The sequence below is a fragment of the Oryx dammah genome, unplaced genomic scaffold, assembly GCF_014754425.2.
Source record: "Oryx dammah isolate SB20612 unplaced genomic scaffold, SCBI_Odam_1.1 HiC_scaffold_13, whole genome shotgun sequence".
NCBI lineage: Eukaryota > Metazoa > Chordata > Mammalia > Artiodactyla > Bovidae > Oryx > Oryx dammah.
Genome location: NW_024070197.1, coordinates 51,646,521 through 51,673,525, shown reverse-complemented (window position 1 = coordinate 51,673,525; position 27,005 = coordinate 51,646,521). Strand labels below are relative to the sequence as shown.

The 27,005-nt window shown below is 53.8% G+C and overlaps 1 protein-coding gene across 5 annotated transcripts in view; it reads right to left on the bottom strand.

Annotated features, from left to right (window-relative positions):
• Positions 1-394: 394 nt before the first annotated feature.
• Positions 395-27,005, bottom strand: part of FBXO31 (F-box protein 31) — a 42,198-nt gene continuing 15,587 nt past the window's right edge. The window contains exons 3-12 of one of the 5 annotated variants that reach the window (XM_040253946.1): positions 26,572-26,658; positions 20,059-20,127; positions 19,471-19,547; positions 14,490-14,657; positions 13,843-13,917; positions 9,038-9,147; positions 8,186-8,339; positions 6,968-7,335; positions 5,512-5,736; positions 395-1,851 (exon numbers count right to left, since the gene is read on the bottom strand). In XM_040253946.1, the coding sequence (XP_040109880.1) occupies positions 5,514-5,736; positions 6,968-7,335; positions 8,186-8,339; positions 9,038-9,147; positions 13,843-13,917; positions 14,490-14,657; positions 19,471-19,547; positions 20,059-20,127; positions 26,572-26,658 (1,331 nt within the window). In that variant the 3' untranslated portion in view covers positions 395-1,851; positions 5,512-5,513. Of the gene's footprint in view, positions 5,737-6,967; positions 7,336-8,185; positions 8,340-9,037; positions 9,148-13,842; positions 13,918-14,489; positions 14,658-19,470; positions 19,548-20,058; positions 20,128-26,571; positions 26,659-27,005 lie in introns of all 5 variants that reach the window. The other 4 variants (XM_040253945.1, XM_040253948.1, XM_040253947.1 and 1 more) reach the window with 4 other exon arrangements.

The window sequence follows — 27,005 nt, the reverse complement described above, 5'->3', positions numbered from 1 at the left end:
ATGTCCATTGAGTCGGTGATGCCATCCAACCATCTCATCCTCTGCCGCCCCCTTCTTCTCCTGTCCTCAATCTTTCCCAGCATCAGGATCTTTTCCAATGAGTTGGCTCTTCTCGTCAGGTGGCCAAAGTATTGGAGCTTCAGCTTCAGCTCAGTCCTTCCAATGAATATTCAGAGTTGATTTCCTTTAGGATTGACTGGTTTGATGTTCTTGCTGTCCAGGGGATTCGCAAGAATCTTCTCCAGCACCCCAGTTCGAAAGCACAAATGCATTTTCATACGTATAAACTATGTCTGTGGCATTGAAACTTCATGGGGGTTGTTGGGGGGAAAATGTCTGCAATGGCTCTTTGGAGGGAGATGATAATGAATGAAAGAAGCCAGGTTAAAAGAGCTACATACTAAGTAATTCCATTTATTGGACATTCTAGGAAAGGCCAAACGATGGAGATGGAGATGGAGGGATGGAGGGCCATCTGTTTGGATGGAGGCCAAATGATAGGGATGGAGAACAGAGGAATGGTTTAAGAAGGGGCAGCAACAGGAATTTTGAGGATGGAACATTCTATATCCTGACCATGGTGCCTGTTCATAGCTCTGTGTGTTGGTAAACTTAAAGACATGTACTTACACTAAAAATTTTACATAAATTACATCTCAAAGAACCTCACCAAGAAATTAAAAAGGACAGCTCAACCATTCCCACAATAGTGACAAGCTACCAGCCCTCCTTCCCCCAAGTTTCCTCTCCTGGGAAGGAGCCTGAGAGGCAGCCTTCCATCACTTACAGATTTTCAAGTCAAAGTGGGGGGAAAGTTCTGAAAACTTTACCCTAGAGGCATATCTTCGTTGGTTTCACCTTGCTGGCTGGGGTCATGCAGCATGCAGTGACCCGAAGAGCCCACTAGAGGGTGGGCTATAAAGGGACCTGGTCACAAGGAGCAAAAGACCCCAGGCCTGCCAAAGCAGCCCCCTGGAGTGGGGAAGGGCGAGCACGGTGCCTTCAGGGATGGGAAATAAAGCGACATGCCAGATGGAGGGCGGAACTTAGCCCCAACCCTTCTCAGGAATCCAGGCCCAGCTGGATGGGAACGTGATGTAGTTTTACTTTCTACAGTATTTGTATTTTTCCCAAGAATATTACTCTTGTAAACAGGTGAAAATAATACATAAACGAGCTCCTCAGCTGTCTACTCAGCCGCTGAGCACATCCCTGCCCTTATGTATCCTACCCTTCGGTTCTCAGAAATGGCAACTTAGACTTCAGACCAAGAGAACCCACTGCAGCCCTACCCCTGGGGAGAGGGTACAGGTCCCAGACCAGACGGAGGGATCCAGGGGCCTACCATTGTCTGGGTTCCCAAGAGTCACTCACCACTCTGTTTCATAACTGAGAAAATCACAACTATCCAGACTGGGTGTAAGAAGCACAGGCCCCTCGGGGAGGCCCCACCCCCGCACTGGTGACCCAGTCCCCTCAGTCGACCAACAACCACTCTCCTGTGATTGGCCCTTGCCCACATCCATAGCCCGTGTCCCTTAGGGCTCTAGGCTCCATCTGAATCATAACCCAAAAGAAACAAACTATAAAGCACACAAGATTTCAAAAGCTGCTTTATGGAGAAACAGCATCCCAAGGTTGTCGAGTCCAGGTCACAAGTCAGACCTTCCTGGGGTCCTGACCCTGCCCCACCGGGGAAGCCAGAGCAGATGCCTGAGAGTGATCACAGCCTCCATCTCAACTGCTGTCTTCATCACTCGGGGGGTGGGGTTTCAAGATCAAACAGGATGCATGTTTTTCTTCTCCAAGCAGGCTTCATGATCTCAAACCACAACCAAAATTAGAATTAGGCTAAAAAAAAAAAAGCAAAGGGTTCTTATCCCTTCACATGTTCTGGCAGGTCTCCCTGCAAGCACAGAAAGGACCCAGAAGAAGGCTACTTTTCTGCGGGAGCCTCAGGTGTCACTGCTGGTGACCCTGGGCCCCGGAAGGCTGGCCTGCCGGCCGCTGAGCTATAAATAACACAGCACTCCATGTGGTTCCCATTCACAGTATCAGGCAAACTGATGGCATGTGGCTTTCTTCTCTGTCTAAATAGTTCTGAGAACATACAAAGTACACTGCAGATCTCCCAAAAGTGAAGACAGAGAACTTATCCTATGTTAACACTGGGACAGACTCCGTGAATTGAGGCATCTTACCCTCAAGGCAGGTGAGGGATACATGAGAACACTCAGGATTCTTAAAGGTTAAAACATGAAAGGATCCAGAACACAGCTACCGAGTCACAATCAAGTGCTCCCAGTCCACACTCAAGACACCACAGTCAGAAGGAACTCGGGAATTCCCCAAATGACAAGGGGCTGAGCAGGTTTCTGACCCACTCCGGCTCGGCTCACAAGCACTAAAAAGACCTTTCAGCGGCAGCGGGAGAAAGCCCAGGCAACCTGAAAAGCGAAGGCAGTCCTGAAGTGTCAGACAAGAGGGCGGCTGGCTGAGAGAGGGGTCTGGCCGTCTGGGAAAGACTCCAAGTTGTCAGTGAGAAAGGCAGGACAGCTTCACCCCTGGGCTTGTTCTGCAGGCAGTGGGAATGTAGCTAGTTAGACGGCTGTGCGCTTTCCCACCCTCCTCATCAGCCAGGGACACAGGTACCCTGCACAAAGTGGGGACACCAGGCCTGGTGTCAGGGCCGGAGGGGACAAGGGAAGGAGCCGGGCAGCAGTGGCCTGGAGCACAGCCACAGTGAGCTGGACTGTCCCAGACGAGGTTCCAGTCTGAACCAACAGAGGAAGGAGAGTGAAACCCTCCCACCACAATGCCCCTAAACCTGTTCTCACCCAGCATTAGATGTTGGAGCTCTGAGCCCCGGGAGGCACGGGGGGAGGGAGAGGAACAGTTCCGGGTATAGTGCCAGGCCAACATCATAAAGCCAAAAAAATAAGGTCATTTGACACAGCCTCACACCAAACACCTCCAGCCCCAACATGAAGAATCCCTGTGACCCGTGTCTGAAATCTCCAATCACGTTTCTAATCGACTCCCAGAGCGTGGAGCCCTCCACCCCATACCCAACCTCACAGCACCAAAAGTGGCAGTGAAGGTGAGGCCCACCGTGGGGAACATCCAAAGACCACCCGAGGTCCACCTGCCACCCCCAGATCAAGCCCCACAGGAGCATGGCTAGCCCCCAACCTGGGTCATTAGAGATCCCCATTGGAACCGGCTTTATCAAAAGCCTCGGGCAACACCCTCTGCCTTTTTGAATCCTTGCCTACAGTGAGTTAACTGGTTGAAGTTCCCCTCCTGGGCCAGTTGACCATCCACCATGATGGGGAGCGGCCGGTACTGGGTCTGTGCACAGAACTGCCAGTCTGCACACCTCACATAATGAACTGTAAACTAAGTACAGCTGGGCGACGAGGAGACCTCTGGGCAGATGACAAGCCCACGCCCTTCACTCCTACTGCCCTGCCCGGTGACACCCAGGCCGCTGCTACCCACAGGCCCCACCTGACACCCGAGACGGAGGCCAACATGAATGCGGCCAGCAGCCCAAGGTTATTTTAGTCACTGTTAGTGGCAGCCATGCATAGGCCAGACACTAGAGGCAGGATAGCATTTAGTTTGGGATTGGTTTTTAATCAGAAGTGCTCATCTTTACAATGCTGGGGGCCTCAGAGACAGTCCCTTAGCTCTGGGTAAAACACGCATTTTCTTGATTTTATTTAAACAATGGTGAAACCTAGAGAGGAACAGCCTAGCACCCAGCTGTCCTCCATTTTCACTGTCCTCAAGGCTTTGTGGCTGCACCATCGGGGACAGCCACGCTTGGCACAAGAGAAGAACAGCCGCGCTATGAGAGGGGGGAGGGCAACAGGCTTTGAGGCTCAGTCCTGCGAGAGATACAGGAACTGGGACCACGTCCCCACCCGACCGCAGGTCCTGCTGGAACGACCTGGGAGGTGTGCGGTGGTGTGTCTGATGAGACTCGGCCGATGGTGCCCGGTGATGGCCCAGGGCAGCCCCCACAGAGTCCTGGTCCTGGGAGGGTCAGTTTCCATTTCAGGGCCATGCCCAGAGCTTGTTGCTTCTGAGCAAAGGAAGGCAGGCCCAAGTAGCCAAATGGACTGAAGCAGGGACTGAAGTTATTTGAGAAAAGGGCCAGTCAGGAAGAATTCTACCAGGAAACACAGGACACGGTTCATGGGGCACCTCAGGTTGGGCTCTACGTGAAAGCACCACAGAGCTGCCCCCTCCCTGGGGCGCCCAGAGTGAGGGCTCAGCACAGTCCACCCAACGAGGACAAGAAGCTGGGACACAACAGAGTCCATCTACCCTGGGGAGCCACCGGCCCTGGCAGGCAGGTGTGGTGATGCTCTGTGGGCTGGAGGGAGGGCTGAGCAGAACTCCGGCAGGTCTGTGCCTGGGCACATAGGGCTCCATTCTTCAGTGGATGGCAAGATCAGGCCTCGTGGGGGTTCCCAAATGCAGGGTCAACACACAACGGGGACAGTGCCAGCGGAAGAGTCAGCGCCCGGCGCCTCCACGCTGGAGGGGCCTGGTCCCCCGACACTTCCAGAAGGCTGCCCTCTCCCCTGCAGAGGGGCGCCGAACACCCAGCACAACCCCTCCTGATGCTCCGCCCCTTTCACGAGTTGGCATCTCGTAAACCACGCACGGGAGCAGATGTGGGTCATCTCTGAGGGGCCCTGTTCCTGTTCTGAGACTGGCGGCTGCAACTCACAGTCTCACACCAGTGAGTGTGGCGTGGGGGAGCAGGGAGGGTGCGCAGTGACTGCCTGTCCTAACAGCTGCAGTGCAGGTCTCGGTTCTAAACCTGAGAGAAGCCAGGCAAGCACCCTGTGCTGCGGGGAGCAGGGCCGGGTGGTGCTGGACCAGGGCCACCGAGCTGCCAGACAGCCCGCAGTGGGCATCTCCTCGTGACCTGTATCACTGGCCCCATTCACTGATCTTGGAAACTGAGATTGGAGTGACGTGCATTTGTCCAAAACCCAAGTGGGTCTTGAGCCCCATCCCATCTCCCCAGAGCTCCTACTCTGCACACAGCGCCCCCACCTGCCCAGGCTGCATGGAAGGCAGCGTGGCTCTCCGGCTTGCTCCCCGCAGAGGGGATGGTGGAGCCAGCACGCCTCCCCCAGGACTCCTTCCACGAGCTGGAGGCAGCAGACCCCCACGCATGCGGAGTGACCCTCCCTGGAGGAGGACTGTGTTCTCCCCAAAAAATGGCCAGTCTCTCCAGCTCAGTCCCTACATGCCCCATGGCCCATCCTCCAGGTCAGTTTGTTCTGGTTCTGTTGCTTTTTTCAAGACATGCTCAGTCTTCCTGTTGCTACTGGCAGATATGCAGGTGTGCGGTGCGCTCTGTGGAAAGCGTCTGGGCGGCAGCGCCGAGGCTCCTGCGAGCAGGGGGGTGTCGGGTGTTGGCCAAGTCCCCCCGAGCGCATGCTGCTGCCCTCCCAGCCCTGAGCCACCCGCCGAGGGGAGGCGGACCGTCAGGAGGTGAAGGACTGGATGTTCTTGAGCATCTCCTCAAAGGCCTGTGGGGACGGGGCGTCTGCGTTCCGGAAGGCGGCCTGGACCCTGCTGTACAGGCTGAAGGACTTCAGCTCCAGCCAGATGAACCCGAAGCGGTCCTCGTCAAATAAGACGAAGACCCCGGGTGTGCGCTCAGGGCTGGTGAAGCCGTGGCCAGCGATGAGGCCGGTGCCGTAGAAACTGAACAAAAATAAGGGAGTGTGGGGAAAGAGGGTGAGTGGGGCTCTTGAAGGCATGTGGTGGCCCAGGCCCAACACCTTATGGTCCGGGACATTGTGAAACACCCCTGCCCCCTGCCAGACATCCCACGTGGGCTACATCCACCATCCTCCAGCAGTGGGCAATCCATGGAGTCCAGCTGGTGGGTTCCGCACCTTCCAGGAGGCTGGTGTTCACTTAGAGGGCATGAGCAGGCCTGCTGCTTCACCCCGGATGGCTGGGCTCACCCCACCGAATGCAGCTCTCTACCAACTCACCCAATGAAAGGATGAGGGTCTCAGGCAGCTCCCCCTGGTATTCCTGCCCCAAAGTGTACATCTTCACGGCACAGACCCAGGCAACAGAAACCTCAGTTCCCGGGATAGTCATGTACACATGTGAACAACTCAAATGACTTATCTGCACGTAAAAGCAAAACTTGCAAATACCCGTTACAGCCACGTTTAGAGACTCGGGCTCTAATGCGTTTATGTCTTTCTTACAAAGAACTCAGTGTTTCTGACAGATGACGAGGAGTTGGGACTGGCCTGACCCTCCCAGTGTGTGGAATAATGCCCAGGACCCCACCTCTGCCTACCGCACTGAGGCTCTGCTGGGCAGGAGGGGACTGCAGCCCTGCATCTGAGGGCCTACAGCTCAGATGGCTCCTGGGCACCAAGCTTGGACACACAGAAACGTGTGCTGCAGAGGGAACACACGCACCCTTCCCAGGCAAGCCCCTAACATCCAGCTTGGGGTAGAGACCCTCTGGTGACATAGCGGGGGCTGGACCAGAGCTTCCAGGCCGGCTCTGCCTGAAGGCTCTGAGCTGGCCTTGAGATGCTGCAAGTTGTCAAGTTTCCCAGGGATGAAAGATCTGTCTCCTTTATGACTTTCAAAAATTCACAGCAGGTGAAGTTACACTGGAACACTATTGTGTACACCTCCCTCTGGAAAACCCATATTCAGCCTCTTTTATCACAACGGTATTAACATGAAGAGGATGTAATAGATTTTGTCTGTCAAGTCCACACCAATGCCTAAATCCCTTTCGGGGAGCTCGGTGTGGAGCCCAGGGAGTAGCATTGGCCACCCGGGACCTGGAGCACGTAGGCAGAACTTCCCACGGTGCGATGCCAGGGTCAGCCCCAACCCAGGCTGCCTCTGTGCTGGTCTGGCAGGGGACCCCGGGAGCCCATGCCCCAATCCTTACCACATCCTGCAGGTCCGGGGATAGTCTTCATTCCTCGAACTCACGCCCACTGGCAGCACAAACGGCTGCCCCTGCCCCGACTGGGCAGGTGGCTCAGCCGCGGCCACAGCCCCTCCGTCCCCAGGTGCCTGGGCTGGCTCGGCGGGTGGCTCCTCGCAGGGCTGGGGACTCTGCTGGCCGAGGCCCTCGACGTCCTCGGGCCCGCCTTCCTGCTCCTTCTCCTGCTCCTGGCGCACCTGCTCGCGCACCTCCAGGACGACGCGGGAGAGCTCATTGAAGTCGTGCAGGCTCTCAGCATCAGGCAGCTGGATGCGGTGCCTGAGGTCAATCTCTACCGTCTGCTGCCCTGCAGGGATGTTGGGGTCGCCCTGTGGAGCCAGTGTGCAGCCGTCAGCAGGCTCAGAGACTGCGCTGAGCTTGCAGCCCCAGTCCTGCCTCCACCCGAGGGCATTTGCTGAGCCTTTCCACTGGTTTGGCAGTGACCCCTTACCAGTCGGAATATCTGATATGTCCTTAAAAAAAAAAACAGTGCCCAGAGCAGGCAGCCTCCCATGAAAGGCCTTTGAGGACAGGGAATGACAGTACCCACAGGTGACCCTGGGAGGGCCCACAGGCACCCCTACACTGAAGACCTTGGGTAGGAGCCACCCTATGTTGACAGCTGAAGCAATGGAGCTTCAAGAGGTCTGTGAACCCTCCCCAGTCAGGCAGGGCCGGCCGGAAATGCCAGCCCAGACTGTGTGCCTGGAACAGGAGACAAGGGGCCCTTCGTCCAGGGCCCCCACTCAGCTCAGCAGCCCTCCTGGCATGTTCCCGGGCTGCTGAGGCCCAGACAGGCTGTGGGGGCCCAAGTGCTAAAGCAGAGGGTCACCCAGGGTGCTCCCGGAGCCCCGCACCCAGCCTACCCCCATTAAGTCAGAGCCTCTGGGGTGGGGCCAGCATCAGGGCCTTCTCTGCCTCCTCAGGGATCCTGGGGTGTGGCCAGAGCTGAGGGCTATGCAGGGAAGGCTGCCTTGGAAATGTTCAGAATCCCCAGGGGATCATTTGAAAGGTGGGCCCTGAATCAGCAGGTCCGGGTGGGGCCCAAGATGCCAAGTTTCCAGCAAGCCCCCTGGGGAAGTCTGAGTAGCTGGGGAGCAGCCCGAGCCACCCTTTGCCAGGATTATGTGATCACGTCCACGTGGTGCTGGGCCCAGCAGGGTGGCCCCCGGGACCCACCGTGATCTTCGTGCCCCTGGCATGCTTCCCATGGAAGCTGAGCATGACGATCTCCAGGCCGTGGCTGCCGTAGGTGCCCTTGAAGAGGCCCGGCCTGATGAGGTCATCCGGGCGACTGGGCGGGAGGTAGATGCGGCGGTAGGTCAGGCAGTTGCTGTGAGGGGTTGGGGGGGGGAGCGTAGTGTGAGAGCACGACTGGCACAGCCCACAGGCGCGGGGGTAGAGCATGGGGCTCACGCCCACTGGCTGTGCTGCACAGCGTGGGCCACGTTAGGTTCTCCACCCCAGGGCCAGTGGGAACAGGGGCACCCCCTCCTTCCTGAGCTCTGCTCACCCCAATGCATGGGTGCCCACACACCTCACACTTTCTCCAGCACCCTGGGATGGGGACTCCTGAGGCTGCCAAGGGGCCAAACAGAGGCAGCAGGAGACAGTCAGAGGGCAGAGAGCATGAGAGCGAAGGGGGGCTAAGAGGCTGCCCAGGTGGGCATGGGAAAGGGCACATGAGGCTCTAACACACAGGCCAGGCCTGTGAGAACACAGCTGGTGGATTACGGGGGTCAGACAGGCAGAAAACAGACACCAAAGTGGGTCAGGAAATAGGGCCTCTGGCCATAGTACCCAGAGAGAGCAGGACTGTGCTCAAAGTACCCATAGGGACCATGTTCACAGTACCCAGAAGAGAGGGACTGTGTTCACAGCACCCAAAGGGACAGTGTTTGCAGCACCCAGAAGAGGGACTGTGTTCACAGCACCTGGGGGACTGTGTTCATAGCACCCAGAAGAGAGGGACTGTGAACACAGCACCTGGGAGGGAGAGACTGCCCGCCCCCAGCCAGGGGCTGCACTCACTCGTACTGACTGGTGTAGATGAACTTCATCAGGATGAGCTCCTGCATGTGCTCGTGGAAAATGTCCTCCAGCGTCCGGCCCCACTCCTCCCTTAGCCACGTGCGGAATTCCTTCCAAGAGAACACAGGTCACAAAACCACCCCGACACGAGGGCACGGAGAGGCTGCCTGCTGTGATGGTGCGTGGACAGCATGAAGACGTAAGCCGGGCAGGAGGGATGGGAGTGCTTGCATTCATTCTCCCAGCTCCCAGCCTCCCTTCTTGTTGAGGCGCCCAGGGCTCTGGTCCCCACTTTCCCAACTGCAACGGGAAGGACACATAGGGACCATGGGCGTCCCTCGTGGAGACTGGGGCCACAGCATATGTCAAGAGCGCCTGGGAGGCAGCTGTATGAGCCTCGCTTCCGTGCCAGAAGGAGGCATCTATGCTGAGCCTGGTTGTCCGGCTTCTGGGGGAGCAGGCACATCAGACCCCCGTGCAGGCCACGTCTGCTTTCTGCAGTCCCCAGTGAGTACAGGACAGGGATGGGCAGGGTGGAGGGTGTGGGCGGACTTTCCTTTTTAAAACCTGTCTTCCTAGTTATGTTCAGTAAGTATATTTGTAAAAAGAAAGCTTTTTAAACAGAGCATCCATGAAGCCCCATAATCCATTATGGCATCAAGCTATGCAAAGGATATTTAGTGCTTCATTGCTTCATTCTGTACATTCAACATAGCTAATCCACAGCTATGTGTTCCTAACTCAGTACAGTGTTTCCAGTGACTATCTAGAATTAGCTCTACAAACAGAAGCAAAAACAATTTACTAAAAAAAAAAAAAAAAAAAAGCTACTGTCTGTCAACTGCTTTAATATGTTACTACCCAAACCCTGGCAAAGAATAGAAATTACTAGTGACTGAAATAAACAACTGTTAGACCTACAAGGTCAATAAATAATAATTAACTGAATTTTTTATATACTAACACAACAAAATTGGAAAATGAAAGTTTTAAAATCCTATTTACAACAGCCTCAAAAAACACACCAGAGAAGGCAATGGCAACCCACTCCAGCACTCTTGCCTGGAAAATCCCATGGACGGAGGAGCCTGGTAGGCTGCAGTCCATGGGGTCGCTAAGAGTCGGACACGACTGAGCGACTTCACTTTCACTTTTCACTTTCATGCATTGGAGAGGGAAATGGAAACTGACTCCAGTATTCTTGCCTGGAGAATCCCAGGGACAGAGGAGCCTAGTGGGCTGCCGTCTATGGGGTCGCATAGAGTCGGACACGACTGAAGCGACTTAGCAGCAGTAGCAGCAGCAAAAAACACACAGACTTAGGAATAAATACACAAAGCATGGGTGATACTTCTACTCTGAAAAACCCAAGATGCTGCTGAAAGGGGGTGAAGAGGCCCACAGGTCAAAAACACCTGTGGACCGAAAGACTCAGTATTAGGTCAGCAACTGTCTCAAATTGACCTATAGACTCAACACCAGGCCAGCCGTAATCCCATCAGATTCTCTGGAGAAACTGCTGAGCTGATTCTGAAATCCCTTTGGAACATACAGAGAAACCCTGCAAGAGAACAAGGCTAGAGGATGCACGCTAATGTGACTGACCCACTACAAAACGACAATAACCAAGACGGCGGCTGAGCGGGAGGTCAGAGCTAAGGAGAGACCTGGCTGCAGTTCGCTGTGGCCTCATGGTTAGGACTCTGGGTTTTTACTGCCATGGACCAGGCTCATTCTCTGGTCAGGGAACTGAGATGCTGCGAGACATGCGGTGCTGCCAAATAAAAAAAGAGAGAGACTAGAAACACCCATGTGTGTCTCAGGAATGGCCTTTCAACCACAGCATCCAAGCCACCCAACAGGGAAAAAGTCTTTCTTTTCCACAAATGGGGCACAAACCGGACAACCACAGGGAACAAAGAAGCGATCCCCGCCACATACAGTAACCATTCAAGACAGGTCACAGACCTAAACGTATCATGAAGCTACCAAACTCCTAAAAACAGTCATAGAGAGAAACACACTCTCTTTGCAGTCTGGGGGTAAAACAATAACCACAAAAGAAAAAACCTCACAGGTTAGACTTCATCAAAATCAAAACCTCCCACTTATGTGGCTGAACTCACGGAGGAAAGGCCCTTAAAAAAAAAATCAAATAGAGAAATAACAGATGAAGATGGAGGTGAGGGAATGTAGCGAGCAAGGATTTCAGTGCTGTCATCACATAATCAGACTGGAGCTGAGAGCCAAGAAACTGGCTTGGGAACTGTCATAATCTTATTTCCTTCGCATGAGGTCAGTCATTAGGAATACCAACCAGACCCAATTACTCAGAACAGACACGCTCACTATGAAATTATCTCATCAGATATGTATCCACAAGGAAAAACACAGGGGCAGAAAACATATCAGAGAAGAAGTCCATTACAGATGCAGGGCTGGTTCACCATGGCCAACACCCCACCACCATCGCCTCGTTCTGCACAGCGGCCTAGGAGCTCGGTGCTAACACCTTCCCTGGTCTACAGAACTTTCCAGAGCCACACAGCTAGCAGGTGACAGAATTAAAGCTAATAACCCAAGGCCACATGCTCACCGGTCTCATCTCTGCCACAGCCAATCAGGGCTGGCAGGAGTGCAGCAGGGCAGAAGGCCCCACGCACCATGGTGGGCTGGTAAACAGGAACCAGCAAACTAACAACGTGGGAAAACAGTCTGAAGTATAATCTGGAGTACCTTCAGAGCCTTTTATACAATCCCACTTTTGCAGAGTCCAGGCAGCAGTCACGAAAATAATGCCCAGCGTCTCTCCTGGGCGGCTCCAACCAGGCCTGCCTCTAAGCCATTGACCACTCAATGCTCCAAATCACCCATAACCACAGGCAATCTCAGGGCCCCGTTTTACAGACAAGGGCTGAGGCTCCTGGAGGGCAGGTCCCTCAAGCATGTGGTCAAAAGATGACAGGGGAACAGCTGAGCACAAACCCCACATCCGACTGCAGAACAGTCACACACCTACGGTTGTTACACCAAAGCAAGATGATGGATGGAATGCTGCATAAACTAAAGTCTGCAGAGACATCCCTGGCCGTCCGGTGGTTAAGACTCTGTGCTTCCAAAGCAAGGGACATGGGTTCAATCCCTGGTCAGAGAACTAAGATCCTGCATGTCACACAGCACAGCCAAAAAAAAAAAAAACAGTTTGTAAAGAATATTAATGAGACTGGGAAATGTTTCTGGAATACCAGTTAAGCTAAAAAACAAAAAAGAAAAAAACAGAAAAACTATCTAAATTAGATAGACCACAGTGACATCACAAAGGCCAAGGGAAACAAGGGATGATGGAGAATGGACTTGCAGAGGCCACCCTGGTGGAGGCCATGTCAGCACTCTTCTCCCTCTGGATTCTGACCATTCTGCATCTGACGGTGACAGTTCAGGAAGTATCATTTTGGGAAGGCGGTGAGAAAGTATGTAAGACAAAGGAAAGCAAAATAAAAGCAACTGTGTGCAACTGAGGGCATCCAGAGCCACAGGCTTTATGCATGGCTGAGCACGCCGCAGGTGGGACCCGCCACCTTCTCCTCCCTTTCCCATCCCTGCTCCTCCTCACAGCTCCCCCCAACCCCCAATTTCCAGAAGCCTCAGGCTGCGGGGTCTAGACAGATGGGGGTGGGTATGGTGGCTCAGCCTTGCTATCCCATCCAGGAAGAAAGCAGGCACCATCTGCAGTGGGAGTTAGACAACAGGCGCACAGCTGGGATCTGGGCAGACAAGGCCCTGAACTACCCTTGGGGGCCCCAGAGATGAGGCCGCAGCTTCAGGCGGGGCAGGTAAGGAGCAAGCGCAACAACCCAGTCCCAAGAGGGCCAAGACAGTCTGGACGTGGCCTTGGAAGTGGCACAAAGCTGGTAGGTAACCCAGAGCATGGGGAAGGGGAGGAGGGGGCGGGGTGTTGGCAAGCCTGAGGATGCAGTCTATGCAGAGCAGGCTTTGGGCACTGATGAGGGCAGAGAAGGGCTGGGGTGGGGCTTCCTCCCTGAGCAGAGGGAGGGGTGAGAGCCAGCAGGGCCTGTAGGGGCCAGGGCTCAGAGCCAAGGACAGGTCTCCGCCTGGAGACAGTGATAAGCACAGTGATAAATTTACCCTCCTGCCCTCTGAGGCCACCAGGAGTCCTCCACTCCTTTGGGAAGCACCACTGTGGCCCAGAATTTTACGTGATTATCAACCATCAGAGCACAGGGTGGCTCAGGCTTTCACCTTATCTTCAGAGCCGTCAGGATTCCTCTCCCCCTGGAGCTTGAAACCACTCTTTAGTTCGGCAAGACTCAGCTAAGAGTGGGGATGTCTCAGCTGACAAGTGAATCCACAGAAGAACCCCATCCTCTAACTCCCCACTTGGAGAGAGAGACAAAGAGAGGTGGAGAGATGGAACACAAGGAGCCAGCAGGGAGAGGCCAGCCGCGGAGACGGGCAGAGCGACCGTGGGCCAGGTGGTGAGCTCCCCGCCCTGGGACTCTGGGGCAGACCCCCCCAGCACCTCAGGCAGCCCAGCCTCTGGCTGTAAGGGGTTCGCCCTGATAAAGCCTCTGGTCTCCCCACCACTCACACCTGCAATGAGACCCCACAGCCCTCGGGCCTCTTGTCAAGGGGCGATGGAGAAGCAGTCAGAGAACCACTTCTACTCGGCGTGTTTATCCTCAGCCTGGCACACACATCCACACCATGAGGATGAGGCCAGGACGCGGCCTCCCTTCACACGTCCACCCTCACGTCACCCCCCGGGACAGCAGGGTCGGCCTCACCTCCTGCCGCCCGCCAGACATCCTGTGGTGGTCCGTCTGGTTGCACTTGGTGGAGAACTCGTCCTTCTTCACGATCTTGAGTGTCCGTAAGACGGAGAGAGGGTCACCAGTGAGCCCCGGTAGCCCCATGAGAGCAGGGGTGCACCAGACCCTCCCACTCCCATGCCCCCCATCATCTGGGGGCCCCAGAGCCCACCAGATCACAGGCGGTCCTAGAAGGGTACTCGAGACCACCTGAGCATAGGCTTCCTTCCCAGGGGAGGCATTGCTGCTCCCAGGGGGTGTCCCAGAGCCGCACTTTCCTCCTGAGGCAGCGAGGATGCGGGCTCGCTCACTCACTCACGGGTGGCTATCTGCCAGGCCCATACCCGAGAGTAAAACGCCTTATTCCAAGCAGACACCCTTGCAAAGGAGGAGAAAAGAACCTCGCTTGGAAGGACCAATTCTTCTAAGTGGAGGCAGAAGCAGGGATGGCTCCAGCCAGTGAATCTCTGAGGCAGGGCAGCAGCGTCAACAGCACCCAGAACGCCTGGGCCAAGCCTGAGCCCCCGCTCCTGCTGACCGGCCCGGGCCGGGGGCACTGCTGGGAAGGCCCTGGCAGGCAGCTGGCACTGGGCCCCAGGCGCAGCGAGGAGCCCTGGCCTCACCTGGACGTGGCCGTTGTGGGGCCCTCTGTGGCCGTACATGCACTCCACCGTGGCCGACTTCCTCTCCATCAGATGGATTCGGAACAGGGGCTTGAACCGCATTGGGTCGTCCACATGAGGGTCGTGGGGAGGCAGGTACATCCAGCCAATGATGAACAAGCCATCCACCTGTGTGCAGGTCCACACGAGGGTGAGGGTGGGGTGCGTGAGGCACAGTATCCCCATCCTAACCCCCCTTATGGTTATACAGTGGGAGTGAGAGTCAAGGGGCTAGATCTGATAGATAGAGTGCCTGATGAACTATGGAATGAGGTTCATGACATTGTACAGGAGACAGGGATCAAGACCATCCCCATGGAAAAGAAATGCAAAAAAGCAAAATGGCTGTCTGGGGAGGCCTTACAAGTAGCTGTGAAAGAAGAGAAGCGAAAACAAAGGAGAAAAGGAAAGATATCAGCATCTGAATGCAGAGTTCCAAAGAATCGCATGGAAAGATAAGAAAGTCTTCCTCAGTGATCAATGCAAAGAAATAGAGGCAAACAACAGAATGGGAAAGACTAGAGATCTCTTCAAGAAAATTAGAGATACCAAGGGAACATTTCATGCAAAGATGGGCTCAATAAAGGACAGAATGGTCTGGACCTAACAGAAGCAGAAGATAGTAAGAAGAGGTGGCAAGAATACACAGAAGAACTGTACAAAAAAGATCTTCATGACCAAGATAATCACGATGGTGGGATCACTCACCTAGAGCCAGACATCCTGGAATGTGAAGTCAAGTGGGCCTTAGAAAGCATCACTACGAACAAAGCTTGTGGAGGTGATGAAATTCCAGTTGAGCTCTTTCAAATCCTGAAAGATGACGCTGTGAAAGTGCTGCACTCAATATGCCAGCAAATTTGGAAAACTCAGCAGTGGCCACAGGACTGGAAAAGGTCCATTTTCATTCCAATCCCAAAGAAAGGTAATGCCAAAGAATGCTCAAACTACCGCACAACTGCACTCATCTCACAGGCTAGTAAAGTAATGCTCAAAATTCTCCAAGCCAGGCTTCAGCAATATGTGAACCGTGAACTTCCAGATGTTCAAGCTGGTTTTAGAAAAGGCAGAGGAACTAGAGATCAAATTGCCAACATCTGGTGGATCATCGAAAAAGCAAGAGAGTTCCAGAAAAACATCTATATCTGCTTTACTGACTATGCCAAAGCCTTTAACTGTGTGGATCACAATAAACTGTGGAAAATTCTGAAAGAGATGGGAATACCAGACCACCTGACCTGCCTCTTGAGAAACCTATATGCAGGTCAGGAAGTAACAGTTACAACTGGACACGGAACAACAGACTGGTTCCAAATAGGAAAAGGAGTATGTCAAGGCCGTATATTGTCACCCTGCTTATTTAACTTCTATGCAGAGTACATCATGAGAAATGCTGGGCTGGAAGAAGCACAAGCTGGAATCAAGATTGCCCGGAGAAATATCAATAACCTCAGATATGCAGATGACACCACCCTTATGGCAGAAAGTGAAGAGGAACTCAAAAGCCTCTTGATGAAAGTGAAAGAGGAGAGTGAAAAAGTTGGCTTAAAGCTCAACATTCAGAAAATGAAGATCATGGCATTTGGTCCCATCACTTCATGGGAAATAGATGGGGAAACAGTCGAAACAGAGTCAGACTTTATTTTGGGGGGGCTCCAAAATCACTACAGATGGTGACTGCAGCCATGAAATTAAAAGATGGTACTCCTTGGAAGAAAAGTTATGACCAATCTAGATAGCATATTCAAAAGCAGAGACATTACTTTGCCAACAAAGGTCGGTCTAGTCAAGGCTATGGTTTTTCCTATGGTCATGTATGGATGTGAGAGTTGGACTGTGAAGAAGGCTGAGCGCCTAAGAATTGATGCTTTTGAACTGTGGTGTTGGAGAAGACTCTTGAGAGTCCCTTGGACTGCAGGAGATCCAACCAGTCCATTCTGAAGGAGATCAGCCCTGGGATTTCTTTGGAAGGAATGATGCTAAAGCTGAAGCTCCAGTACTTTGGGCACCTCATGCAAAGAGTTGACTCATTGGAAAAGACTCTGATGCCGGGAGGGAGTGGGGGCAGGAGGAGAAGGGGACGACAGAGGATGAGATGGCTGGATGGCATCACTGACTCAATGGATGTGAGTCTAAGTGAACTCTGGGAGATGGTGATGGACAGGGAGGCCTGGTGTGCTGCAATTCATGGGGTCGCAAAGAGTCGGACACGACTGAGTGACTGAACTGAACTGAACCCCCCCGCCCCACAGTGAGGACCAGCCACATCCACAGCCCAGTCCTGCAGGGACCCAGAGCGGCAGGACGAGCACGGTCTCTCCCGCCATTGCTGCTGGTGCTGCTAAGTCGTGTCAGTCGTGTCCAACTCTGTGCGACCCCAGAGACGGCAGCCCACCAGGCTCCCCTGTCCCTGGGATTCTCTAGGCAAGAACACTGGAGTGGGTTGCCATTGCCTTCTCCAATGCAGGAAAGTGAAAAGTGAAAGGGAAGTCACTCAGTCGTGTCCAACTCTTTGCGACCCCATGGACTGCAGCCTACCAGGCTCCTCCATCCGTGGGATTCTCCAGCAAGAGTACTGGAGTGGGTTGCCATTGCTTTCTCCCACGATTAATTAATTATTAATTAAATAACTAATTTAAGTAGTTTATCCAACATGAAACGTGGTAGCTAAAGCTGGTAACACTGTTACATCATTGAAATATGCTGAGAAACAGAAATCACAGTTCTCCCCACCCCTTGCAAAGGGATCAAACTGTGAGGTAATGGGTACCTTGACTAACTAGAAGGGGGACTCCTTCCACAATGTTACTTGTGCCTCAAATCGCCACAAAATACACTTTACAGACCTCACAGTTTTGGTGACTATACTAAGCCAAGCTGAGGAAATTAACTGATTTTTCAATAGAAAATACAGCATTGAGACCTGGATCCAAGCAAGCCTCTGAGAGAGAGTGTCCGGCTCTGAAGTGGGCATGGGGGGTGGGGCAAGGGAAGAAGCCCAGAGACACAAGAAAGAAGCCGGAGTGATTCAGAGAGCGATCCCCAACAGGGCAGCCGACCTGAGAAGAAATGGGGCGCCGCTCTTGCCAGGGGAGACTCAGGAGCCAAAACCAACGAGCGGCAGGAGGGCCTGGCTTAGGTCCTGAGGCGGATGAGCCAGCAGCTGAGGGTGGTTCTGAGACAGGCGGGGAGCCCTGAGTGTGGACGGGGCCTCAGGTGACCCGGGGACCAGTGCCGCTGCACTGAGCTGCGGCAGAACCTCACGTGTGTGGGTGCTGCAGTTAAGAGACCCGCACTGAAGCACAAGCACGGACTGACAGGGGCCTAGGGTTTGCATTAAAATACTGAAAAGAAAAGGCAAAGGGGCCGTGAATTTGGCACCAGGCAGCTGCCAGGAGGTGGGTATCTGGGCGTCACCCTGCCGCCCTGTGTGTCTAGAGTGCCACAAGATAAAAGCGGCGACAGGGACAGAGGGGACAGTCCCGGCACCATACTCAGCAAGCACGCGTTCTCGTGGAGGGCGGGCGCCTCTGTCGCTCCAACGGTGCCCCCCAGCCAGTCCTGCCTCCTCCGGGGTGTTGAGTCCCCAGCTTCTGGTTCCAGCGACAGAGGAGGACGGAACTCAGCCACTAATCATCTGAGAGGAGGGCTAGTTGGCGGTGTTCTGTCATGGGCCCCACTTTCCCCTGATTATCCCCTGCTTTCAGAAGCCCTATTACTCACTGCCAGTAAGAAAAACAATGACCCCTCTCGCACTGAAGCTAAGGAGAGGATGTGCCCACGCTGGGAGCTGTCTGGCTTGTCCCCAGGAGAACATTCTAACAGCAAGGCTTCCCTGGCGGTATTAATATTGAACAAATGTGAAGTGAGTTTCTCAACAGATGTTTCCACTGCATTATAAGGAATATGAGGCAATATTTATCCCTAAGCAAACCTCGCCTGGTGAGCAAAACCCAGGGCCACCAGAGTCAGCTGGCAGTCCATGCGAACCTGGCTCCTGGGACCCTGAGAGCCGCAGCAAGGCAGACCCGCCAGCCGTGACCCTGCACTCCGGCTTCTGGCCCGCCGGGTGTATGTGCAGCAAGACGGAAGCAGAGGTGGACCCCAGGCTGCCAGGAGGACCCCTGGCTTGGTTTTCCCTGCACTGCCAGCCACAGTGACACTGCGGCCTGGGCGCCCGCCTGGAGCTCGATGAGTACAAGGCCCCGCCCGGCTTCTGTCCCAGAGGCTGTAGTCCTGTCAGCAAGAACACCAGCAAGGGCCGTATCCTCCCTGATGCCAACTCCAGTTAAAGCCAAGGAAAGTCAGGTCTGAATTTTTTCAAACGGACCCAAAAATTGATCAGCTAGTTTTTTACATAAGATAGGCAAGCATATAAAGATTAAAACCAAAAGACTTTTCTCCTGGCTACCACCAAGGAGCTTATATCAAACAGCCACTCCTGCTGGGACCAGCCATAAAGGCTGAATAAAGGGAAGTTAAAATGCTGCTTGAGGAGGCAGAGGGCAGGCTTGCAGAGGAGGGACAGGTGCCTGCCACTACCCCACGCACGTGACACACAGACCCTGGAGCAGAGCCAGCAAGGGCCTTCCATTTAGGGCCAGCCTCTGAGGGCCCCACACTGCCTCCTACCCTTTCAGACCCTGATTTAGGGCAAAGGGCCTGTGCACGACCCAAGATGGGAGTGTCTGGGGCCTGTGACAATCAATGGCCCTTGGTGTCCAAGAGGCAGGGACCAGGTAAAGCATTTTTAATCACAAAGTCCCTGCATGTGGTGGAGGCCAAGAACTACTTAGAACGAATCTTTGCTCATTTAGAAAATAACACCTGGCCCGGTGAGTCTTTGGGACTATGTCAGGCGGGAACCGCTCTGGCCTGCCCCTCGGGCAGGTGGACAAAGTCCCATGCACAAGAATCCAGGCCCGAGGCTCTTCAGACTTACCACCACGTTCAGCAGTCCTCCGTACGGCCCGATATCTGGCTGCCACAAGCCCAGGATGTGTCTGTATCGGTGAAGCACTACAGGGAGAGAGAGAAGACAGGACTTCACTGTAGAGTCAGCTGGCCTCTATGCAGAGTCAGTAATCGGAGGGAAGGGCGTTGGCAGGGGGTGGGACTTGTGCAGAGGTCACTCATGAAGGCTCACAAGAGAGCCATGCAAACAAATGGGGCTTCAAGTAAACCTTACAAGTTCCTAAATCATTCTAAGAGTAAAAATGTCTTTAGAAAGCATGATAACGGGGTCATTTCGAGACCTGGCCTCTGCGTATCAGCTCCAGTGACAAAGAACTGCTGCTTCGAAAGACATGCAGTGGGCACTCTGGTAGGTGATGAGCCTCCCATCAGTCTCCACGATGGAGTAAGCATGGGACTCTTTACCAGGGGTGGAGTCCAAAATGTCACGGGGCTGTAGAGTAAGATTTAAATCGGGTCATCCTTCTTTAAAAACAAAACATATTCCTGCCTTATTTCAAAAGCAATGCATGTATATTTACCAGGGGCAACGAGAGAAAAGGGCACTTGAGGCCACCTGAGATCCCACTGCATGGCCACGGCCGGTGCAGCAGATGTCCTGGGAAAAGTCCCTCACTTCCGCTTCCTTTGCATGGGTATTTGTGGAGTGAATAGTGAAAAGTGAGAACGTGAAAAGAGGAGCAAACTGCACAAAGAAGTGAACCAGCTCATGTGGGGCCCTGCCTGCCAGCTGCAGGGTCTGGGGTCTCACCACAGCCAGTGTGCGGTGCTAGAATTCATCTGACAATTGGATTTGCCCATGGGGGCCAGGGGTGGGCAGACATTCTTGGTCAAACATTATTCTGGTGTGTGTGTGTTCCTAGATGAGGGTGACATTTCAATCTGCCATCTGACAGAGAAAGCAGATGGCCCTCCCTCGTGTGGTAGGCCGTGTCCAATCAGTTGAAGGACTGAGCAGAAGACGGCTGGTGCTCCAGTAAGTATGACGGAGCTCCTCCTGCCTGGCTGAAAGCTGGGAGATCAGTCTTTTCTAACTTCAAACTCTAATCACGGGCTCTTCCTGAAGTGGACAAAAAGGCTAACCCTCCCACAAACAGGGGAGTTTTCTCTTGGCTGACTGTGTTGAGCTGGGACATTGGTCTTTTCCAGCCTTCGGATTTGAACTGAAACATGGGATCTTCCTGGGTCTGGAGCCTGCCAGACTTCGAACTGGAACTACACCATTGGCTCCTCTGGGTCTCCAGGCTGCTGACTGGAGATCCTGGGACTGGTCAGGGTCTCCATAGTTGTGCAACCCAACTTCTTACACTGCTCTCTTTCTATATGAAGGAACGGGTTCTGCGTCTGAAAACCTTGGCTAACACCCAGTGGGAGCTGTGGATGGTCTCATAGTGCAGGAGCTGCACCGTCACGACTTCAGGGAGGAAGGCCAGGCAGCAGGTCCAGAGGGACCTGAGTGCAGACAGCAGCTCTGCGGCCACCACTTAGTCTGGCATACAGGGAAGGGGAAAGCGGGTCCAGCACCATCCCAAGCCCGCAGGGCGTGCAGAAGACTGGTGGAAATGTTCCACCAGCCTCCCTAAGGTTGCAGCCTCAGGACATGCGTCTTCTGAGTCGGCTTACAAGACACACATTAAAGTCAGTGGTTGTCTCATGGCCGTGCCCTGATAGGTTTTGTGTTTGTTAAACAAGCAATAATAAGCGGGGTCAGAGTCACAAGCAAATACTGAGCTCCAGACGGTGCAGCACACACGCACGTGTTTAGGGGTAAAACAGACTAACGTCTGCCACTTACCTAGAAACACAGCACATTATACGATGGATGGACGGACAGATGTGTGGGGGTGAGGTAGGGCAGAGAGCTACAGAGTCCGGTGAGTGGGTGCTCACAGCACAATTCTCTCTACTTTTCTGTTATGTTTTTAAAATGTTGCCATAGAACTGTGGAGAAAAAATCAAATGGGCCCATACAGCATGGGCTTCTCTTGTCTCCGGTCTCCCATCTTTCCAACATCAATCAATCTGATCCCGAAGCCCCTGGAAAGTCTGTTCAAAGAATCCGCCACCAACTTGGCAGTTTCCAAAAGGGAGTTCCTTCTTCTGCTTTAAAAGCAGCATCTCTCTGAAAAAAAGAGTCCAGCCTCCCATGTGTGCCGAGAGCACCAGCTGCCTCTGGATTGCACGCTCTACACAGGTGAGCACACACGGGTGTGCCCCTGGCTCCTGCCAACACGAGGCTGGCCAACCCAGCCTGGGCCCCCAGGACAGTTGGAGGGAAAGTCAGAGACCACCGGCGTCAGGTGGGCTGGGAGTGTACTGGCCCAGAGGCACTCGATTCCCTAAGATAACATGATGCCTGTGCCTTACAACGTATTCTTCAGAAAGTCTCAGGGTTAGTCCAGAAGCGACCTGACAAGCCCCAGCGGCCCTCAGGCTGAAGCGTCCACTTGAGTTACATGAAACTTCAGAGTGAGAACGGGGAGGGCAGCCCCGTGTGCACGGTGGTCGCCTGTGCCTGGGCCTGCTGGGAGGCCGGCTCTAAGGCGGCACGGCCACAGGACAGAACAAGCACGGACAAGCTCAAGAACCTGCCCTCGGGCTCACCTCTGACCCACGCCCGCACCCTGCCTCAGGCAGAGGAGGGGCCCTCAGGTTTAGGACAAAGTCCCCAGCACTTCTTGGCCCAGGTGCTCAACACACCCCAGGGCTCCCCACCTGGAGGAGGATCCCCAGCTCAACAAGCCCTCCTTCCACTGTCTCCAAACACGTATTGACCACTCAAGTCAGGAGAGTAAAGTGGGATTCAGTCCCACTTACTGAATGGGGCTGGAGAAGGGAATGGCAACCCTCCCCAGTATTCTTGCCTGGAGAATTCCATGGACAGGGGAACCGAGAGCTACAGTTCATGGGGTCGCAAAGAGTCGGACATGACTGAGCGCCTGACACACACACACACTGAATGGGGCACACCTAACACCAGGCCACGTGCAGACAGCGGGCTTTGGACCTGAGGCAGCCAGTGGACGGGGTCAGACCCTTCAGGGGCTGTTCCACCAGAAGCAGGCGTGCTCAAAGGGCCCAACTCCTAGTAATCCAGGGAAGACAGGCGTTCTAGTTCACAGGCGAAGGAACCAGAAACCAGAGAACCACACTGTAACTCAGTGAGAACAATGAAAATGCTCCTGCTCTCAGCCCGATGAAGCAGGACTTGGGCCTTCCAGAAGGAGCACCGGCTCAGAGACCCTGCCGACCACTGATGCCCAAGGTCAGTGTGGTTGTGTTCAAAAAACCAGCCTAGGCTCTCAGGTCACCCCACCAGCACCACCAAAACAGGAACAACGGTCCAAGATGACTAAGGAACCTCTCAGCCCAGGAGCTAACAGAAAAACACTGTCCTAGTCAGGGCCAGCCGATTCTCATCTGCCAACGGGAAGGGCCACTTAATAAGCCAAGTGGGAAATTCCAACATACTTGACAACACCCAGCCTAAAAGACCCAGCTCTCCTCGGCATGAGCTGAGACTGAGCAGTCTCTTCCCTGCTGTCCCGCCAGCAGCTGCCATGGCCCACCACACCCGGGGCGGCCGGCCCACCACCCACAAGCCCGTAACATCATTCTTGAATCACTACATCTGTCACGCAGAACTGAGGTTTGGGGCCCAAAGGAAAACCCTACATGCAACTGACGGTATCTCCTGCCACCCACTAGAAACTTTTGGTAGCTGGAATAAAATCAGAGGAGAAAACACTTCCAAACCCACTCTGTGAGGCCAGCATGACCCTGATTCTAAAACCAGACAAGAACACCATGAGAAAAAAAAATTAAAGGCCAATATTCCTGCTGAACACAGATGCAAATATCCTCAACAAGGTATCAGCAAACCAAAAAGGACCACACAGTGCGATGAAGGGAGTTTTATCCAGGGAGGCAAGGATGACATAAAATCCGCAAATCAACCAATGCGACACACCACATTCACAAAATGAAGGCTAACAACCACGGGAGCCTCTCCATACATGCAGAAAAGGTCTTTGACAAAATGCAACATCCATTTATGAGAAAAGGATATGGAGGGAATGTACCTCAACACAATAGAGGCCATGTGTGACAAACCCACAGCCAGCAGCACGTCAAAGGTGGAAAGCAAAAGCTTCTGAAAAACAAGGATCCCCACTCTCTCCATTTTCATTCAGGATAGGATTGGAAGTCCAAGCCAGAGCGATCAGGCAAGAAAACGAAATAGAAGGTATTCACGTTGAAAAGGAAGAAATAAAGCTGTCACCATTTTGCAGATGACATGTTACCATACCCGAAAGACACCATCAAAAACTTAGACTGAATAAATGAATTACATAATGTGGCAGGATACAAAATCAATATACAGAACAAAGTCAGGAGAAACGTCCCACAGACACACACTCTCTTCTCTCAGACACACATCCCGCTAGTGCCCACAGCCCTTTCCAGGAGCACCCTTCTGCTTTATCCTTTCCGATGGTCTCCTGCCTTTCTCCGCAGCCATCCTGCAATGTGTTCTCTGCTCCGCTTGGCACACTGGGCTTTGGAGAGGACTTCCCCTCCAATGACTCCACCCTGTGTCACCTATACCTGGGGATTAAAAATGGCCTGGCCATCTCCTCACCCGTGGGGGAGATGTTCCACTAAACACCTCATGTCTACTTGAGCAACCTGGAGCACTGCCAGAATGCTGGGTCTGAGCCTCAAAGCCCAGAACCCTACAGGTACACGAGGTTATTTTTAAGTTCAAAGTGCACCATCGATTCACACACACACACGTGCTAGATCCATCATAAAGGCAACACACACACCCCCAGTACAATCCCAACATCTCACAGACACGGATTGTCAAGACTGTCAGTTAGCTACACACACACACCCCAGGAGCAGCTGATCTGGGCCACAAGGCTGCAGAGAGACTGTGTCTCTCAGGTCCAAGGGAATGAGGGCCAGAAGACTTCAGGGAACCTGGGTATCTGAGGTCCCATGGCTCTAGGCAGAGCACAAGTGGACAAGGAAGAGCCCAGGGCCTCGCTCCTCACAAGCCATCGTCACAGCAGACGTGTCTGGAGCTCGGGAGAGCATCAGAGCACGAATATCAAGAAGCCCTCAGTTAGGACACCTTAGGACACTAGAGCCTGGAACAATACCTGGGTATACAGAAGCTCAAGTTCAGTTGAAATTGATTTTTCTTTTTTTCACGCATGCTAATTTTCCCCTGATATTCTAGTAGGCCATCTAAAATAGCAGACCAGTTCTCAGAGAAAGGCAACCAAGGCTGACAACTGGTTATTGTCACTGTGTTCTAGATCTCCCAGGTGTTCCACTGTGCTTTTATAACTGCACTCACAGCTCGAGGCGCCAGCAGTCCCCCACTAAACCGGGTCCTAAAGGCAGCATCAGCTACAAGCAATGGGGACAGCGTGCACGCAGCTCTGGTCCAGACGCTCGACATGCGGCCTCCCAGAAGCGTGGTGAACCATCGGGACTCAGGACTCATCCTCATCACTGCAGGAAGCTTTTCTCCACCCTCTGGGCACAGAAAAGGACACCTCTCAAAACAACTTGAGGCACTTCCTGGTCCCGGTCACCCCCAGAGGCGTGTCAGAATTCCACATCAGCCTAACAGTGTAAGTCTTGGAGGAAGCCTGTGACAGCCCTGTGACATGATAACCTCTAAGTGCTTGTCTGTGTCTAAAAGCCCGTGACACCTGGTTCCCCTCAGCACAGCCAGCGCCATCGATCCGCTGTTCTCATCGATACCCGAAACGTCACCATCTGTCCCATGGGGCTGGAGATGCCGCCTGGCTCACTGACTGCTGGGCACGGGGGGGACAGCACAGCCCAGGACAGTGTTCCAGAGAGCCCACTCCCAAGAGGGCCAGAAAAGGAACAGGACTCACATCTTCAGCCAGCCAGCCCAGCCCGGGCATGTGGCGACTGTCCCCACACCAGTCCCCTGGGCCTGGGTGACACACGAGGCGGCTTTATAACTGCACAGTGCCCAGACAGTGCCCCAGAGCACACTGCCCACACCCGGGCAGCCCTGCCCAGACTTCGGGATGACCCCTGAGTAAAACAGGACTGGCCAGCACACGGCGGCTACATGGAGTCTGGTGGGGGTTAGGAAAAACTCCACCAATGACTCTATTCTCTCTGTTCTAAGCAGTTTTTGTTGAAAACTATGCTCTTTGGACTTCCCTGGTGGCTCCGATGGTAAAGCACCTGTCTACAATGCAGGAGACCCAGGTTCGATCCCTGGGTTGGGAAGATCCCCTGGAGAAGGAAATGGCAATCCACTCCAGTACTATTGCCTGGAAAATCCCATGGACAGAGGAGCCTGGTAGGCTACAGTCCATGGGGTCGCAAAGAGTCGGACACGACTGAGCGACTTCACTTTCATGCTCTTCTAAGACTCGGGAGCAGGTCTGCTCAACACAGACAACGCTGGCCCCTGGAGGCCCAGACGGGTGGGGAAAAGAGCAGGAGAGGGCTCCCTGTGCTTCTCAAAAATGTGAAAACAGCTTTCAGTGCATCCTGGCTCAACCCAATACAAACAGAGACAGCATTCGTCCCCTGTGGAACACGGCTTAGGAAGATGTCTGGAGCTCAAATGATGCCCATCAGAGGAGGAAATACCCACTATTTCTGTGTACTTTTGTTGTGTGTGTATATGTGGGTGTAAACTTTTTACATTGATGTCTACTGTTAACACATGATGACTACAAAGCCTGGATGTGAACACTCACATTTCATCGCGGAAGAAGTAGGTTTTAAGACTCCTACTGTCTCAAGAAGTGATAAATGTTAAAATGCACAGCAACACACGCTCGTGCTTGCTACAACCCCAAACCCAAAGCAGCTGCGGAAACCCGGCCCATTTGTATAACTGCCCCGGGGCCGCCACTCAGGAGGTGAAAATCAGCAACAGCCAAGGAGGCCAGCCCGCTGCCGGGACCAGAGCCTGGGTGACAGGCCCTGCCAGCAGCATCTCGGCGGTGCTCGCCACAGAAGCGGAAGCCAGGGTGGGGTTGAGGGTGGGGGTACGTACGGCAAGTGTACACGTCTCTGTACTCCATGTGCTCGTAATCGGGCAGAATTCTCATGAAACGTCCCGACTTCACGCGTGGGTTTATACCTGAACAGACACAGCAGGCAAGGGGCTGAGGGGGCTTCCACCTTCTCGACAGGACTCGCCACTCGCTCACCCATGTCACACGCTTCCCTCACGTCCTCGACCCCTGGAACCTGCAGGGGCACTCGTTATGGTGGCAGGCCCAGCCAGAAGGAATCGTGGTGACAGGCGTTGCTGCCAGTCAGTGATCCATGCTGGGAACTCCCCATGGCAGGCCCACTCGGGACTCCCCCGACCCCAGGCTCTCTCTCCATCACCCACCACAATCACCAGGCTCGCTGAGCAAGGAGGGCAGAGGTCACGCTCACAGATATTGGGTGTAGGGAGCCCTGTACCCCAGCTAGGATCCC